Source organism: Buceros rhinoceros, unplaced genomic scaffold (genome assembly GCF_000710305.1).
Source record: "Buceros rhinoceros silvestris isolate BGI_N320 unplaced genomic scaffold, ASM71030v1 scaffold22847, whole genome shotgun sequence".
Lineage (NCBI taxonomy): Eukaryota > Metazoa > Chordata > Aves > Bucerotiformes > Bucerotidae > Buceros > Buceros rhinoceros.
In genome coordinates this window covers 48,865-66,736 of record NW_010421932.1, presented here as the reverse complement: position 1 = coordinate 66,736, position 17,872 = coordinate 48,865, and the positions used below count along the sequence as shown (strand labels likewise).

The 17,872-nt window shown below is 43.9% G+C and overlaps 1 protein-coding gene across 1 annotated transcript in view; it reads left to right on the top strand.

The window, feature by feature from the left end:
- Positions 1-17,872, top strand: part of ME3 (malic enzyme 3, NADP(+)-dependent, mitochondrial) — a 64,232-nt gene that overhangs the window by 1,227 nt on the left and 45,133 nt on the right. The window contains exons 2-3 of the mRNA XM_010139883.1: positions 7,856-7,989; positions 9,474-9,623. Coding sequence (XP_010138185.1) covers positions 7,859-7,989; positions 9,474-9,623 — 281 coding nt within the window. The 5' untranslated portion in view covers positions 7,856-7,858. The remainder of the gene's footprint in view (positions 1-7,855; positions 7,990-9,473; positions 9,624-17,872) is intronic.

Here is a 17,872-nt window from a genome sequence, read left to right as displayed (position 1 = left end):
TCCCTCCTCTACCAAGTGTTTTGCTGGACATGAAGAGGCAACCAGTGAGTGCTTCACGTTTTAAGCTCATCCAGGCAGGAACAGTCTTTCACTCTGCTGTATGCGTGTATGCATGCGCCATGTGTCCCACCCTGTTTGGGACTCTGTGCTGCTCTGTTGCTCCTACTAATTTCTCAGGATTTCTCCATTTTTTTATTTTGTTGCACCAAGATTTTCGGTAGCATGGCAGTCCTATTCTCCATGCAGTGCTTTTACTCTACTGAAAGTCACAGAAGCCTGTATGTAGATACTCCATGCATGTAAAGACATTTGTGAATCTAGTCAAAATCAGAAGAAATGTCAGCCTAACCTATTTCTCATTAAAGCCAAAGAATTATTATTCCCATTAGCTTGGCTAGAACTGTGAGAATCATAATATTCCTTTTGTGGAAAGAAGGCTGGCATTGAATTTGGCCCCAAATTTGAGTTTCTTAAAAAATCCAGCTGTATCTTATCACCTCTTACTTGGCATTAAATGTATATCTCCACCACAGAACAGAAAGGCTATTTTTAACCATTCACAAAGTTCATAGATCCTTCACAAAACCAGCCTACCAAAACAGCTGTTCTTTGGGGAAGTTTGTCTAGCTCAGTTTTTAAAATCTGTTTTTCTCAACTCACCAGAATCTTGTTTGCAGACAAAAACACCACATAATTTCTAGCATATGGATTTCTTTTCTCTTTCTTTTTCCTCTATGGAGGAAAAATTGCTGCCCTGGAAGCTGGCAAACTGTGGGAAATAGTAATGAGTTCTCTGCAATCTGAAATCACAGTGCAGCGCTTGAGGAGCTTTGCACTCAAGTTCTTCCTATGAATTAAGAAATAAAACCCTGAAGACATTCAACTTATGAGTTTTATTTATTGAAGTAAACCTCCTGTAACATGTGGGAACAGCATGGCTTTGCTTCTTCTTGCCTGTGACCCTGCCACATCTTGCCCAGCATGGGCACATCTTGCCCATGAGGGATGTCCTCATCAGGAAAGCATTTACTTCCATGAGACAAACTGTGAAGGATCAGGTCCCTGGTCAGTAAGTATTCTGGCACAGGGACTTTGTCCTCTTCCAGTTCTGCTCACTCTTAATGGGTGTAAATCAAAATTCACTGTTGTAAGACAGGGTAAAAATGAGAAGAATAATGGAAATATGTCCCTTGAATCCAGTGAAAGGAAGTTACTTGCACAAAACAAATCAGTTACTTGTAAAACCTCATTAATAGTAGGGACAACTTATGTTGTAATTGAGTTAGTGGACCTCATTAAAGATGGTTCCCCAGGAACTGAAGCAAGCATGAAGTTGAGTTGCTTAATTATCTTTGTCTTGGAGCTTTTTTTAGCATTCCCAGGCTCTGTGGGAGAGGAAGGAAAAATGTTATGAAAGGTTTAGAAATTCATGATTATATCACTTTGTATCAAAGGGGATGGCCAAGAGTGTGGGATTTTTCAGCTACTGACTTTGAACCCAGAAAGAGGCAGAGATACTGTGAGAAGAGTTTGTAAATGACAGTCAGCTAAAGACTTTTCCAGCAATAGCTGCTGAGAAGGCACAGTGGGGAATCTTCTTTCCAGGTTTCAGAGATGACACGCTGAACCATGTCTTCCCCATAACCCAAAGCATCATGAGTTTGGTTTTTTTCCAAGCCTAAGAACACAAACACAAACAGATGAAAGACAATAAGAAGCTACAAGACATTTAAAATGAGAAATTAAAGGATTACCCTTCCAATATACCCCCTTCCATCTTTTTATAAAAATAATATTTTGCACGTAGCTTTTCCAGGGTGGGATGAAGTGCAGGACAGGGCCTGTGGCGAGAGTAGCTGAGAAGAAGCGCTGTGAAAGGGGCTATCAGGTCAGCTGGAGCTGAGGATACCACAGCTGGATCTGACCATCTTTCACAGTGTAGAAAATGGATTTTTTCTGCTGTGGCTCTTTGTACTCCCCAGCCCCTGTGTGCAGTCTTAGGGGGGACTAGTTTAATTTCTGGCGCTGACCCCTTTATGACAGGAACGTTTGTTTGCAGATAGTCAAGGTACATCCTGACTGTAACACTGGATAGGTGCAAATATATATATGGAAAACACATTACCGGAAAAATCTGTGTGAAATAAACTTATTAAGTTCCCTGACTCTTAGGACTTTCCCAGCATGGCTGTTAACATACTGATTATGAAGGAGAAGCTGCTAAGCTGTGCTTGCTCTTGCAGCCTGCAGTGGTGGTCCCCGTGTCCCTTCCAGCACTCTGCTCTTATCAGACTAGGAAGTTCCCTGTTCCAGGGACTGTTTCCAAAGGGTTCAGTGATCCTTGTTTACTCAGCTCAGAGACTGCCAGGCTGGCTTTCAATTATGTGGATTAGGGATTGTAGTCCCTGAATTCAGGCTGAGAAACCACGGCTTGAGTCCCAGCGTCATGGAGGGCAATGACCTGGGACTGTAGAAGCTGCATAAGCCCCTTGGTGTGGCCGTGCAAGCCACCCCACAGCCCTCCCTGTGCTGTGGCTGCAGGTTGCACTTCAGAGCACTGGGTCGTGGAAAGATGCAGTAAGCCAAGACTTTACTCCAAAAAGATGCTGAGCAGCTGGAGGTGGTCTGAGTTGCGATGGACTCTGCATGTTCTGCACGAGGTGAGGCCTAAGCCCCCCATTGTCTTAACAACAGTTTCATGATACCCTGGGAACTGTGTCTTTGTTTGAGGAAGTTTTGTGTCTTTGTTCCCACCAACAGAAGTATGATCTATAATGAGTAAATTTTAAGGCTAAGCCAAGCTTGCATCCCTCCTGCTTGTATTCATGCCTGAGTGAATCAACCCTTCTCCGATGGAGAGTGCAAAGTGGTGACAAAACTAATCATTATCTGTGAATTGGTTTCACTCTCCAGTTTCTGAAATAAGTGGGTTTTATGGACTTGAGCTGCAAAGAGGGAGCTGCCACATAACAGACTTGGTGCTGTCAGCAATAAGAAAACAGAAGCATCTGGGGTTCTTTGCAGCAAGCCTTTTTTCAGCACAACCCCCCTCGCTTTGCTCCTACATAGCATGAAGCCTTGTGGGCAGCTGATACTTTTGCCTTTGTTTTTAGGTAGTGACATAGCATCTGCCCCCTCCATGCCAATTCATTCCCCACCCATTTAAAAATGAATTAGAGCACCTACCTTCAGCTCTGCAGGGCTGCGGCTCACCACCTAATCATTAGACCTTTCAAAACCAGAAAAAGAGTGGTACAATATGGCTTTCAGGCGGTCTTACAAAAAAAAATCCAACCCTAAAAGCTTTAATCTTAAACATAGCAATACCTCGGTGAATTCCACCTTTTGATCTGGGGCAGAATGTTTTTCCAAATTCATTTCACTCTGTGCTATTTCAGTGAATATAACCGCTTCACCCAGGGGTCCTACTCCTAGATCTTCCAAGAAACTTCGGAAAGCAGCCTTCAAAGTTAGGGCAGACCATTTCTGCTCCGCTCCCGACCCTGCCACACAGCCACTGTGTGATGGACTGCCTCTGTACTTAAAACCATTTTGGAGATTTAACTGGTTGTGAGGCAGCGACTTCCTCATCACACACAGTCGCAGTTGCTCCAGTATGAACATGCTTATATTGGTGTAGCTCATTCAAATGCAATAAATGCAGAATTGCAGTGAGCTGAAGGTGTATTAGTACGGTTGTGCTGACCCCTAGACTGTTAACAGCACGGCTGCGGTCGTGTTCCAACAGTCTAATCTGCTCTTGCCATCCAAAAACATGCATTCAAGCACATAGATCTCCAAATGGCTTGTAATTCCAGTGCAGAGTCTTGCATTTGCTGTGTCTTGAAATAGTGAGTTGGCACTGGAGACCAGCCCCTGGCACTGTGCAGACCTAGAAACTTGCCAGGAATTAAGCGCCAAGAGGAGTTGTGCCCAAGGAGTGGACAAATGTCCCTCCCAGCCCAAGTTACAAAGACAAACCGCTCTACAACCCCACTCTCCCTTTTGACCCTATTCAGTCTTATTAATAATGACATTAATTCCCAATACCATTTCAGGAGGTTTCCCAGCACACTGCTGAGCACTCTTCAGCCTGGTGAGTTCCTCCCGAAAGGAGAAAAAAGCTGCTGGGCTTTTTTTTTGGCAAGTGCCCAAATAAATACAAGTGCTTCACCTTCATGGCAGCCGTAATTCCATCCCAGCTCTCACACTGCCCCTGGGTGAAGGGAAGCTGGATGCTCCTGGCCATGCTGGGTTGTTGGAGATGATGTCATTCAGGCAGAGCCCAATCCACTAGAAAAGGGGGAAAAAAGGGTCACTAGTGGCTGTGCAGCCTGCTGTTTCTGAAAGGAGTCATGGTGTTATCTTGAATGGAAATGAGCTGAAATACAGAAATTTTTTCTTGTACTGGGTTTGTGATCATTTGATGAAATACTGAAACTTTTCACTCTTTCAGTGCATGGAAAACAACGGAAAGGCCTTTTTTTCCTACTGAAACCATGAGAAGGTTTTTAGTGGCTGAGGGCAGCAGTGCAGAGATTACTGTGCTTCTGCCTTTTCTGTCTCTTTTAGAAGAGTAACCACCATTGGTTTACTGTTTTTTGCTGAGCTTCCCCTGTTGTGGGGGATAAGCAGGGGTCAGGTCTGTGACCCTGACAAGCCAACCTGTGATGTGACTCTCTCTAGAGAGACCCTTAACAACAAGCAAGTGGAGTATGCACTGCCAAATATTTCTGTCTGCCATCATCAGTCCTGCGTGTTCAAAGGTCACAGGAAGCAAACGATTTGAGTTTGTATCTTTTTTTTCCTATTCATTGGAGATAAACTTTGACATTCATAGTAGCTGTATTTTCCCAGCCATGACACAGTATTAACAGTGTAAAGCCAAATACCGATGTGGAGCTGATGTCCGGTGTTGATCTTGGTCTAGTATTTCAGACATCTCCAGCCTGGAGAATAGACAGTTGCAAGTTTTCTGATGAGAATGTGTTGGATTTTTTTTTAATTCAGAAATGATGACTCACAAAACCTGAAACTTTATCTCGTGGGAACATACCAGTTCTGCTATGCAAATCATTTTGGGGAAGGCTTCTCAGGTTCAGGAACTAAATTTGGGTCAGAAATGTCAGGCACTTCAGCAGAACCAGCCATGTCCTGGGTACAACATTCCACCACAACTGGAGAGACCTTGTTGCTGTTTCTGGGTTTGACAGCAAAATCTTGACCTCCTGCCTCCTGGGCAACTGCCTCCTTGTCTGCTGGCTGAAAGAGGAATGATTTCTCTATTTCTCTCTGCCACGTTCTTGCATCAAAGATTTTTAAAATACTTGCCTCTATCCCAGGAAGGAACAGGAAAAAAGTATGAAAATGCATTTGGGATCAAGACCATTTTCTTCTCATACGTCCTTAATGTATTTTCCGAAATATATGACGTAGGTTGGGTTTTTTTTTTATTAATTTGTGCTAGTGCACAATTTACTAATAGAAGAAATGTCACACTATGTACAAAGCATGGATCTGGCAAAGACGAGAATCAGTTTCAGTCCTTTATCCTGTCACAGGGTACTTGGCAGCACTGATAATTTCACAAACGTTTTCACTGGCGTCTGCTCCACTTACAAGTGAGCGTCTCTTCCAGTGGTCCATAGCCATGGCCATATGTCCCCAGTTTGCCAATGTCTGTAGAGCCGTCTATGACGGTTCATCAGCCAGGGGAGCTGCTCTGAGCTCAAATAACCTGGTTATTTTTAATCCAGGTACTTCCTCTCACTGACAAACCATGTGACTAAGCACATGCTTGTGCTGGCACAAGCATTCGGATGGCACAGGGACAGGAACAAACAACAGGAGGCGAGGGAAGGCTGCCAAAACCAAGTTCATCAAGATATGTCCTCAGTTTTTCTTGTGGAACAATAATAACAGTTATTTGTCATAGAGAAACACTAAATCCATGGAAGAAAATAGCAGTGTAAGTCATAAAGTTGCTCGTTAAGATTTTTTCAAGCATTTGTTTGTGTGCTTGAGTAGACGTGGTCCAAAAATTACACATTTTTAATATGATATGAATTAGTTGGTTCATTATGGGTTAAGTTTTCATTAGGATTTAAGCTCCTTAGACGCCTCTGAAAATGTTTCCTTCTATCCTGCTGTCTAATCTGCTATCAGCATGGCCGAAATCATATTAATTAAGGACTAAGACCTTTTATAATCATCTTCCCAGAATGCAGAATGAATTTACCATTGTTGTTCATGAGGTTGAGTCCAGCACCGGGTGCTGCTGGTCATCTGGAGCATCAGCCCCCGCACGCACAGGAGCAAGACACGCTCAGGCTTCTGCCTAGGAAGGATGGAATTGTCTCATAAGAGCAGAGTTGTCTCACACAACTGAACATTCAAGCTTCAGCTGTGGGACAGTGTCAGCTACTTCATAAGACTTGTGGCACTCTGTGCTCCTTGAATAATAATGATTTTAAAAAGGGTTAGCACTGAAAAAGCATCCTTCATGTCATGTCTGTCTTCTGTGCTGCTAGTATGCCGTTAATGCACATTGTGTCTGGTGGCAAAAGACAGTTAACTGAAGTTGATGCGCTGAGTGTACTATGATGAGTTGGTGAGTTGGGTTTGGATACTATTCAGTATCCAAATCTAAATCTTTGCTAACCGGAGGTTCTACAAGAAGGGCCAGAAGGATGATCTGAGGAACTACGGGCCTGTCCATCTGGCCTCAGTGCTGAGGAAGGTTGTGGAGCAGATCATCTTGAGTGCCATCACACAGCATGTACAGAACAACCAGGTGATCAGGCCCAGTGAGCATGGGTTTGTGAAGGGCAGGTCCTGCTTGACTAACCTGATCTGCTTCTATGATAAGGTAACCTGGATAGTGGACAAGGGAGAGGCTTTGCATGTTGTTTACCTACACTTTAGTAAAGCTTTTGACACTGTTTCCCAGAGCATTCTCCTGGAGACACTGGCTGCTCAAGGCTTGAGTGGGCATACTCTTTGCTAGGTGAAAAACTGGCTGGATGGCAGGGCCAAGAGAGTGGTGGTGAATGGCTGGTAGCCAGTCACAAGTGGTGTCCCCCAGGGCTCTGTACTGGGGTCTGTTCTCTTTAGTATTTTTATCAACAATCTGGACGAGGGGATTGAGTGCACCCTCAGTAAATTTGCAGATGACACCAAGTCAGGTGGGTGTATTGATGTGCTTGAGGGTAAAGGAGGCTCTACAGAGGGATCTAGATAGGCTGGATCCATGGGCCAAAGCCAGTGGTATGAGGTTTATCAAGACCAAGTGCCAGATCCTGCACTTGGAACACAACAACCCCCTACAATGCTACAGCTCTGGGGAAGAGTGGCTGGAAACTGCCCACTGGAAAAGGACCTGAGGGAGTTGGATGACAGTTGGCTGAACATGAGCCAGCAGTGAGCCCAGGTGGCCAAGAAGGCCAACAGCATCCTGGCTCGTATCAGCAATAGTGTGGCCAGCAGGAGCAGGGCAGTGATTGTCCCCCTGTACTCAGCACTGGTGAGACCACGCCCTGAGAACTGCGTCCAGTTTTGGGCCCCTCACTACAAGGAAGACATGATATATACACTACACATACACACGCTATACTATTGTATACGTTACAGAGACAATTCAAATGGCAGAGGAGTGTGAATCATCAAAGCCTGCTGATACTGGGACTGCTAATCCAGAAGCTGTAGGGTCTGGGTGGGCCGAGCGCCATGGTCCCTGCAGGGGAAAACTGCTTCCAGGGCCTCAGGACCTGCGTGTGGTTGCTTGCTTTCCTCTTGGATATCCTATCTCGTAGCACATATCATGCCATTTGAATGTGCCTTCCTCTTTTCTTCCCAGGGAATGGCTTTTACACTTGAAGAGAGGCTGCAACTGGGAATTCATGGCCTCCTTCCTCCTTGCTTCTTGAGCCAAGACGTTCAAGTTCTCCGTGTGATGAAAACCTATGAGAGCCAATCTAATGATCTAGACAAGTATGTCAAAAGCCTCTTATTTCCTCCTCCCTCTGCCTTTAATTTCAGTTCTTTAAAGCTCTCAGGAAGACTCAAGAATTTTGCTTAAAGAGATTTTCCTTAGAGTCACCTTTTCCAGCTGTCCATACCCTCCAGCACCAGGAGCATTTGTTCTGGCCTGTCCACCTTCAGTTACATGCCACCCCTGTCCCAAAATAGCACTGGTACTGCTTTTTTCTACCGCTGTATTACTGGAGAGCTCTAGCAATTCACTACACCTTGAGTGCAAGGGCAGATCACAAAGGCAGCCCCTGCCCTGGAGCACTGGAGGTAGAGCGAACACGTGCACTGTACCTGTCTGTATGCCCATCAGTACAGTCACTACAGTGCTGGATGGAAGCACAGAAGGAACCTGCCAGCTGGTAGGAAAAAAACAAAAAACAAACCCAGGAGCAATGATGTGCATTGACTAACCTGTCTGTTCCTGTGCTTCCTTGCGTCCAGTATTGATCATCAGGGTCGTTGACAGAGGATGGTGTTTGGCTTCTGTTGTGACGGACAGCAGGGTTTGCGTCTCCAACTGTCTCAGCTGCCATTGATCTGGGGACTCGTCCCCTGCAGAGCAATTGCATTGGCTTTCCTCTGTTACAAGTGCCTGTGTTGGTGTTGCAAATCCTGTGCTGCTGTCAGCATGTGATGCCTCTCTGAAACCACACTGTGGGACACTGCTGATCACAAAAGGGACTTTGTCATTATGTTCATACAAGTTTCTCAGACAGAAAATCATTTGCAATCTCTGCTTTTTCTGAGTTTTTAATTTCTCTGGCTTCAATTTGACAAATTCAATCTTAGCCAATGAAGCATTTTCAAGAAAGAAAAATCTTTGGAGAAACGTAACTTATTCTAAGTCACTAAGTGGTCATATAAACGCAGTGATGCACTTCTAAGTCTGAATAACACTAGGGATACAAAGTTGACTTAACATTTTCATTGTCTAAATTAATGGGCTTGTCTTGTTTTTTTCACAGATGGAATTTAGCTCCCCTTCTCGGTTTAATGATTAAGTAGTAGAGAATGCAGGATAATGGAGAGAGTGGCTTCGTGGAAATATTTTAGGAAAGACAGTCCTTTGAAATGTGTATATTAATATTTGCATATATGAATATTTCATCTTCTAGATTGCATAATAAATTGTGATAATAAAGATGATGTCCTGCTCTGTCCCAGGTAGCCCTGAAGTCTGCTTTTGACCTTTTCCATTGCATGTGTTTTTAATGCAAATTCCAAAATTCTGACTTCCAGCCCTGCTGAGTCTTTGTGAGCTCTCAGTGAAAATGGTGGAGCTGGTCAGGTCCTCTGGGAAATTCTGCTCCAAATATCTGCTCGTGATGTAGCACTGAGGAGTGTCAGGGCTTGGGAGAACTGAGTACGCAGAGCGAGCTGCTTTTTGTGAAATTGCCAACAACATAAATACTGATACATATCTATTTTATTTTAATTTTAAGGTATATTGTTCTTATGACATTGCAAGACAGGAATGAAAAGCTTTTTTACCGAGTGCTGACCTCTGACTTTGAGAAATTCATGCCCATCGTTTACACACCAACGGTTGGCCTGGCTTGTCAGCAGTATGGCTTGGCTTTCAGGAGACCACGGTGAGTGAAGTGACTGTTCTTGACCCTTATTTTAATTTCATGTGAATGTTTCTTTTGTATTGACACTCCACCTTTGTGTGGGTGGCCTGAAACATCTAAAACTCGATCCCTCGTCAAGAGATGGACTAGCAAGCAACTTCATGTGGGTACATTTGATGATGAGCTGGGGAGTCGAGAATAGCTCTGCCTTCTTCCTATAAACAGCAAACAGAGTGGTTTTGTTCTCAAACAGTACTGTACAGTCTGTGCAGCTTAGCTCCAAAAAGGTCTCTGAACTTAAGGCTGCTCCCCTCCCCATCTGCTGTCTCAGGAGCACAGAGAGCCTTCTGCAGTGCTGGCGTTGAGTAACTGTTGGATTTTGGATACGTTGTGCTGGTTTTGAACTTCCACAAACCACCCCACAAGAATCATTTTCACAGGAGATGATGCTCTGCATCAGTGCCTTCCGTGCTGCTCAGAACAGTTACTGTGTGAATTCATGCAACATTAAACACTCTGTACCGTGCTGGAAGGCCCTGTTCTGCATAATTCTTTCTAATGATTCATGTTTAGATAAAGCCCTCATTAACATTCTGAAATACATTTTAGTCTGAGCCTGAAAATTCAATGGTAAGGTTCAGCTTTCTTTGCAAGCTCTTTATTTTTTTGTCCTTAAAATGAAGCAGCAGGCAGATAAATGTTTTAGGGTTTGCTGTAGAACTATGCAAAGTGAAGGAATGGAGTGATAATATTTTAAGAGCATTTCACAAGCATGAGGTTTAACTGCAGTTTCAGATGAGCATAGTGTGGTAGCTGGGGACAGTGAGGCAAGTTCTACTGACCTGAGGTCACAGTGGATCGCTGAGGCAGACCTTGAAGATGTAAGTGCTGTGTAGACAGATAATGAGTAACATACTATGGATAAGATTATCTTGGCAAACACACTTGCATCCTTCTTATCATCAAAATTTCTAGTAAAGCCACTGCATTCCTTCACATGAGCTGCTCCTCAGGACTGCTTTTTGGCTTGTGTCTATCCCAGGTAATTGTGTTCTGTTCCCTAATACCCAAATTCTGAATCTGCTGGGCTGTGGTGAAGTCATTCATCTAGTCAAGCCTTGATCGTATGCCCTTCTCCTCCTGAAGAAACCAGAGAAGGCATTGCTCTTTATACTGGGGGAAGACACTTATTCTGGGCAGCGGTAAAGGTAGCAGAGATAAGAAAGCCCAGACTCTGTCTCCATCTGTTGAGCTGTGAGCGCTGTGAGGCAGGAAAGAGCACACTGCTGGTTCTCAGCTAATCAAAATGCACAGCAGCAATTCCTGCCGTACAGCCCCTATGTCTTTACCTTTACCTTGCAAGAAGTTAAAACAATATTTGGGAGCTTTGCTTCTATTTTTCCATCCCTGATGTTATCTGAGGAAAACAAGGGTGTCTTTCCATACTGAACTGTTTCTGCAGTTGTTGCTGTTGGAGAATTCCCCTTCCTGTAGCTCACTTCTTTCTCATGTTTTAAACTCACAGTATTTTACCAATATGGTAAGAACATCTGTTCTTGTAGTCTGACAGTTTTGCTGATGAATTTGGGCTTGGAGCTGTTCTGGATTCCAGCCCATGGCTTCTGCAGGAAAGGGCAAACTATCATGCCCTTAGTACTCTGAATTTCCTGTGGCGGGGAGTTTGTTTCCCTGAAGATGTAGAGTGGATTTCAGCCTAGCCTCAGATTTGGTTTTAATCAAGTTTGTTTTAGCAAAAGAGTGTTTTTATTGCAAAAAGAAAAGAGCTATTATAACGTGTACAGTGATGAGATCAAAATGAAAAGCATTCATATATGCTTTCTTTGTTAGTCTGCAGTATATATTTTCTCTCCTCGAGCATTTTATGTACATCAGGAGCTGGTCTGGAACACACTTAGTTCAGGGTAGGATGCCAACGCTTTCTGCTAAAATCCTTGGGACCTGCAGATTTGGGGACCTCAGGAATTAGGATCTAAGTTTGAATTTCTAGCTCTTCCCATGTTTGTTATCCTAAGCCGCACTGCGATTCTGAAAAGCCAATTCTTCTAACCTAATTTTATTTGTATCAGAAGGTTTTTAAAACAAAATGACTTCCAACTCTTGACATGCTTACCTATGATGCCCATAGCATCCCCACTTCTTCTGGTGAGACAGGCAGAGTTCCTGATGCCCCAGCAGGTTCCTGTCTCTGCTTTTCCCAAACTCCTACTGCCTTTCTCTTCAGAAGTCACTCTAAGTTCTTCAAGTAGACTTTTGTTTTTCTGTGGCCTCAGACTTCTTCCTGTGTGATGAAGAGTCAGGTTTTTAGAATGACTGGAAGAGAGGTGGAACCATCGAATTATTAAAAATGCCAATCTGGCACTGTCTCCTAAGAGCTCTGAAGTTTTTGTTGGAAAGTGTCTATGTTGAATCGCGTTTTTCCTATCTTGTTTTCCAGGCAGCTCCCTCGTCAGTTGCCAATATCTGTTTATTCAGAGTCATGCAATAATCATTAAAATCTTAAGGCCAAAGTACAGAATAATTTTATATTTTGAATTTTTAAGATATAAATTATGAACTATTATTGTGTAATGTGTAAGTACAGGTTGAAGTTTCAAACAGTAGCACATCAGTGTTCAAGGCCAGGTTGAACGGGACTTTGTGCAACCTGGTCTAGTGGAAGGTGTCCCTGCCCATGGCAGGGGGGCGTGGGGAGTAGATGATCTTTAAGGTCCCTTCCAACCCAAATCATTCTATGATTCTGTGATTAAGGACCCTCTCAAAATCTTTCTTCTGTGATCAGACCACGTTAAATAAACACAAGAGAAGAGCAACTATGTCCAAAAAGAAGTCTTCCTAGCCACGAATCCTGTCTGCAGCAGGGGCCAGTAACAGCAGAGTATAAGACTAGGGCAGGCAAATACACTCACTTCTTAGGGTCTTCTCAGGTTATGCTCCTCCTCATTCTACGTTTCAAGGTCTTGAGGTTGTGGTTTTGTTACAAAAATCTACTGCTGTGTTTGGCTTCAAAAGTTCTGGAACGGTTGTGAGGGTACCCACATGTATGCACGTTGTCAAGGCCAAAGGTTGTGTCCCAAGGTGACAAGACTTGTTTCACGTATAGGTGTAATTCCAGACAATCAAGGGTGACCCAGACATAGGAGAGATTTCTTGCAGAGTTGTACGTCCTCAGATCCTATGGCTGCACATACGCAGCGCCGCAGTCTCCTGCAGTCCATCCCTGGTGATTCACTCCATCTGTCACCACCCCTGCACCTCAACAGATGGCCGTGCAGTTGTACTGTGATCTGGTTCAGGAATAACTCTGGGTATATCCGAATCTTTTTTTGGGCCAGACTAGCAGCGATCCAGATAGCCAGTTCAATGCCAGCTGCAACAGGAGCTCTGCTGATGTCATAGGAGGGATATACAGAAGCAGGAGCAAGCTGCTCAAGGCGTGGGGAGAGCAGGTTTGCTTATGTTCAGCAGCAGTGATACCCTGGGTACTAAGGAGCCTTGGAGGTGTTTGCTTTTCAAAGCCCAGGGATCCTTCATCCTCATCAGAAGAAGGAAGGAAAAGTAACAGAGCAGGGCTTGCAGCTATCTGAGACACTAAAGGGGGGAAGGAACAATCTCATTAAGAGAGTCATTGTTATCTTAAGAAAAGGTTCTACCAGCCCTAAAATCTTTCAGGCTGTGGTTGAGAGTCCTTTTTGCTTTAAAGTGAAGATACAAAGTCCTCTACAAAGAAAAGTGCACGGTAGTATTGTGATCCCTTCTCCTTTTTTTTTTCTTTCTATTTTTTCAATGTAAAATGTACTTAACAAATATCATGGGGGTCCTTATGCAGCACGGGACTGAACATTGTGCTAATTAAAGTGCTAATTAAATGTATTTTTTAAGCTGGAGGATCTCTTTTAATTGCAACAGTACCTTTGGAAAGAGATTTTACACTTTTTTACAAAGAGAAAGCATAGAGGGAGCTTATCTCAGGGCCTGGAATCAGGGTTTTATTTCTTTTGTGATAGTGAGTGATAGTTTATTGCAGTGGCATAAGTCCACAGTCTCTCAAGACACTGGGTAATTCATGAGTATACTGGTATCTGAAAGTATAAAGTTGTCAGCTGTTCCTCAAAAGCTTTTGGCATCCCCTGAGAGCAGGAGTGGAACCTTGGTATGTCACCATTGGAGGAAAGCTAAGGGTTCAGAAGAATCTTGCTTAAATTTATTCTTCTTTCTGGAGGCTGATTCCAGAACAATGTGAAACGTGTTGGGGTGAAGCTGAACCTGGAGGATGAAAGGTAACAGGATGCAGATGGTGCAGAAATTAAGTCTGACAGAATAATGATCTGTGTCTCTGATGAAAAATCAGCAAGTGAAACATCAGTCAATCTACAGAATTGTTTTGTCAACAGATCTGGCTCTGCTCAGGCACTTTTTTTTAGTGGTGTTGCACAGTCTGAGCACAGGAGAGAAAGTTGCCTGCCATTTCTAGATATTTTAAACCCCAACCAAACGGAAATTGGAACAAAGGTGTCAATCTCATAGACTTGTCTTTAACCACAGAATTGCCTGTACTCCCTCTTCTGTAAAGCACAAGAGGGAAGACTGGGGTTTGGATTATTGTCCTTTGTGCTTTATTGTGCTTTGAAACCCCTTTAGGCAATCTCTACTTCTTGTAAAAACACTGGTTGTCATAACTTCTCTTGTTGCCACCAGCCTGGTTCAGCCTTCTTCCAGAAGCAGCTGAAGTCAGTGTTGAGAGAAGATGAATGTGTTTAATGATCTGCATTTAGGTAAAATGGACAGACTAGTAACAGCCTGAGAAAGCATCATGAAGAGAGTGTGTAGTCAGGAAGCCCTGAAGAGGTTGGTAAGTGATATAGGTGAGAGAATGTCCTTGGTATGGGACCAGGTCATGGAATGAGGAGGAGAAGATGATGGTTGGAGTAGGTAAAGAGGAAGCAATCAGTGCAGGGGTAGCCCAGGGCTGCTGAGAAACTGAGGCTCGGCCTGTCTGGAAACCTCTGCTGAGAGGTGGCAAAACAGTTCAAGGGCTTCCACTGCTCCCTCTTTGCAGACCCCACTTTTTCCAGGCAAGTCTTTTCAGTAGGCCATACCCCCATCCTCATCCCTTCTCTATTTCCCCTTCAGTTAAGTGGATCTCAAACCAGGAAGAGGAGCACAGATTGGCCTCTGGGCATATGGAGAGAAGAGCTTGTGTATCACAAAGACTGGGGGACTAGGTCAGACTCTGTTGGTGTTGTCAGGCTGTATCACAGCCATTACATTGCAGTGGGAGTGAAAAAAGACTGAGATCCATTTTTTCATAAAAAAAACAATCAGTGCTCCTCATTCCATGTCTCCAGTCTTCTCTCTCTTCACATTTTCCTGAGCAAAATGTATGTGCAGCGGCTCTAACCACTAAGAGAAACTTCTGTGGACGTGAGGTAAAATCTCAGGTCCACTGAAGTTAACAGCAAAGTCTCATATTAATTTATGAATTTCAGGCTTTCCCCTGCTGTCAGGGAAATTTAAGTCTGTTGAAATCCTCTGATTTACCAGGAGGAGCTCAAAGGAAGAGGTGGAGTTGGCCAAAAGAAAGAGATTGACCTGGTGTAGGAAATTCAAGATAATGTGTTTGCCTTTAAACCAGGCATAAATCTATGCTGCTGCCACAAGAACAACCCCACCTTAAACAAAAAATGTGAAAACGGGAAGAAGGGAGAATTCAGAATACTGAATACCAGGATGTAAACTGGACGGGAAATAGTACCAGCTATCATGAAAACCTCGCACAGCAGTATGCATTTGGCTTGGGACAGCCTCCCATGGACTATGCACCGGGACCTGGGGACATTTTTTATGAGGAACAGTCTTCTTTTTGAACTTAGTTTATCTAATATTTATATGAATAAATGACACATTTTTGTTATATAATTTGTATTGGCTTTTATATACCCCTTCAAGGTAACTGTAAGACACAGTCTCATGTTGCCATATGAGCTAGCAAGTGAGCACCCTTATCCTCTAAAAACAGGGCATCCACTTCTGAGAGAGAAATCAATAGGCAGCGTAAAGAACTGGTTTGCATTTGCCAGACTTCTCCAACAGGTCTTCATAGAGTGAGGGCTTCTCTGCTCGGATACTATAATTCTCACCTTCCGTGGGTACTGGTGTGGTTTGGGGTTTTTTTCTGGAGACCTCTGTGTGGTGTTTGAGTGGTGTTTGAGCACCACTCAAACATTTTGACAAGACAATGCTTCAGTGCATGCTTATGGAAGACTTGCTGTAAAAGCTGCTGATACTTTCTGCATTTGCTGCAACTAATGGCAAAAGTTAAATTTTTTTATTAGGCGGGTTCACGAAGATGGAGTATGCCAGGTTAGATTTGATTTATCTGAAAACTGAGCACTCTGGTATTGTCAAAATAATGTTTATTTTCTTTGTCATGCTGTGTCTTAATTCTGTGTTCATTCTGGGGGCTCCCTGCAGTGCACTTTAAAGTGAAGGTGTGGGTCTTGGAAGAAATTGCTCAGTGCAGGAAGGAAATATCATCAGGGTAGGACTTAATTTAACTTCCCAGGGATTTTTAATCCCACCTTAACCTCTGTGCTATCAAGTAAAACTATCTGTACTATCTGTACTAAAACTGTACTATATGTGACATGCTCAGCAGGGCAAACAGATAAGGGCTCCTTGGTCAACAGCACTAAGCCACAGCACTGACAGCCCATCTGAACACATTTCTCTTTGCAACCCTGTAATCTTCCAGTTACTGAGATACTGCCAGGCTTCAATATACAGGCAAGTTTGGAACTGAGCCTTCAAAAAGACAGAGAAAATTCAGGGCTAAGTCAGATTTTCCTACTCTGACACTTGTTTTCGAATTGAGGGCTTCAAACCCCTTGAGTATGATGAACTGAAATGCAGCAAAAGGTACTGAATTTGGGAAATGCCCACACTTGCTGGCTGGTGGAGTCCCTGAGTGGCGGGATCTTAGGTCTCACCTCAAAGCCTGGACTTTACCCATGTGCATCTGTAAATTTTTGCCTGAGTGGCAAAGTAGTTACTCACAGCCTGGTTTCTCCCAGGTTTTCTCTGGGTGCTGAGAGTAAGCAAGAGTCAGACCCCATGCTGCAGACCTACTTGGCTCTTACCCAGCTCTTGGCTCCAGGGGATAAATCCCTACATAGACCTTCGCATAGGTCCTCTTATACACCACTAGTGAAACACCGCTGCTGAAAAGGACACTGGAAAAAAATGTTTCTGAAAATTTCAAATCCAAGCAGGATTTAACCGCTGAATTATGCTATGACATGACAGTTCTCTTGTTAAACCAGAGCATCCAGTCCTGACAATCCAGTAGGGACAAGCAGCTCATGACAAGCCAAGAACAATGTGTTTGCCTCCTCCCTTAATCATAGACTGTGGATCGCAGAGATTCACTGGGGACCTGATGCAAATGCTCTGCATTTTCACATTGCTGCGTAGTGACCAACAACAGTAGTTACTGAGCTGATCCCTCTCCATCGTCTCCACCCTGGAGTCCACTGTCCCCTAACACTTCACAGTTGTGATGCCTTCTGTTCTCTTCCACTGCCTTTCATCCCTTCTCCATATACACCTGTGCTTCACCATAGCCACCCACACCAGCTTGAGCTTCGACCCTCTCCTATTCCTGAGGGAGCAGCAGGCACAGCTTTGAGTGCTCTGCTTGCCGTCCCTTCAGATTTCCTATCTGTGCAGTTTTGATCCTGCTCCATAACCATTCCCTTTCTTCATTTCATTTCCTCTGCAGTCAGCTTTTTTCTCCTTTTCTCTGCCTTCTGCTTACTCCTGCAGCCCACGAAGGCTCTAAGGTTTTGCTAGGGCTGGGCTAGTGAGGGCTCAGCAGAAACTAGATGTGAAGCAGCACATGTTGTCTCTAGCTGCAAGCTATCTTTCTGGCCAACTGTCAGAATAACTGTCAGAGGAAGGTCTGTGTTCCCCTCCCCAGAGTGGTGGGGACATGAACCCCGTTATCTTTTCCTTTTATCTCAACAGTGATTTCCATAAAAGGGTATAGGAACAAACACCTTTGAGACTTTTGTGTTTCTGATAAACTTGCTTGAAATGAGCTAGCAGGTAGGAGAGGACAGAGTGTGATTGCATAAGCTCCCTTCTCCTGGAAAAAAAAAACCTGCTGAAAACAGTGCTTGGTGTTAATAACTTGGCAGAATAGGAGATGGATCCAAAAGCTTTGCTTTAGGCTCTATCTGGACTTTCCTGCT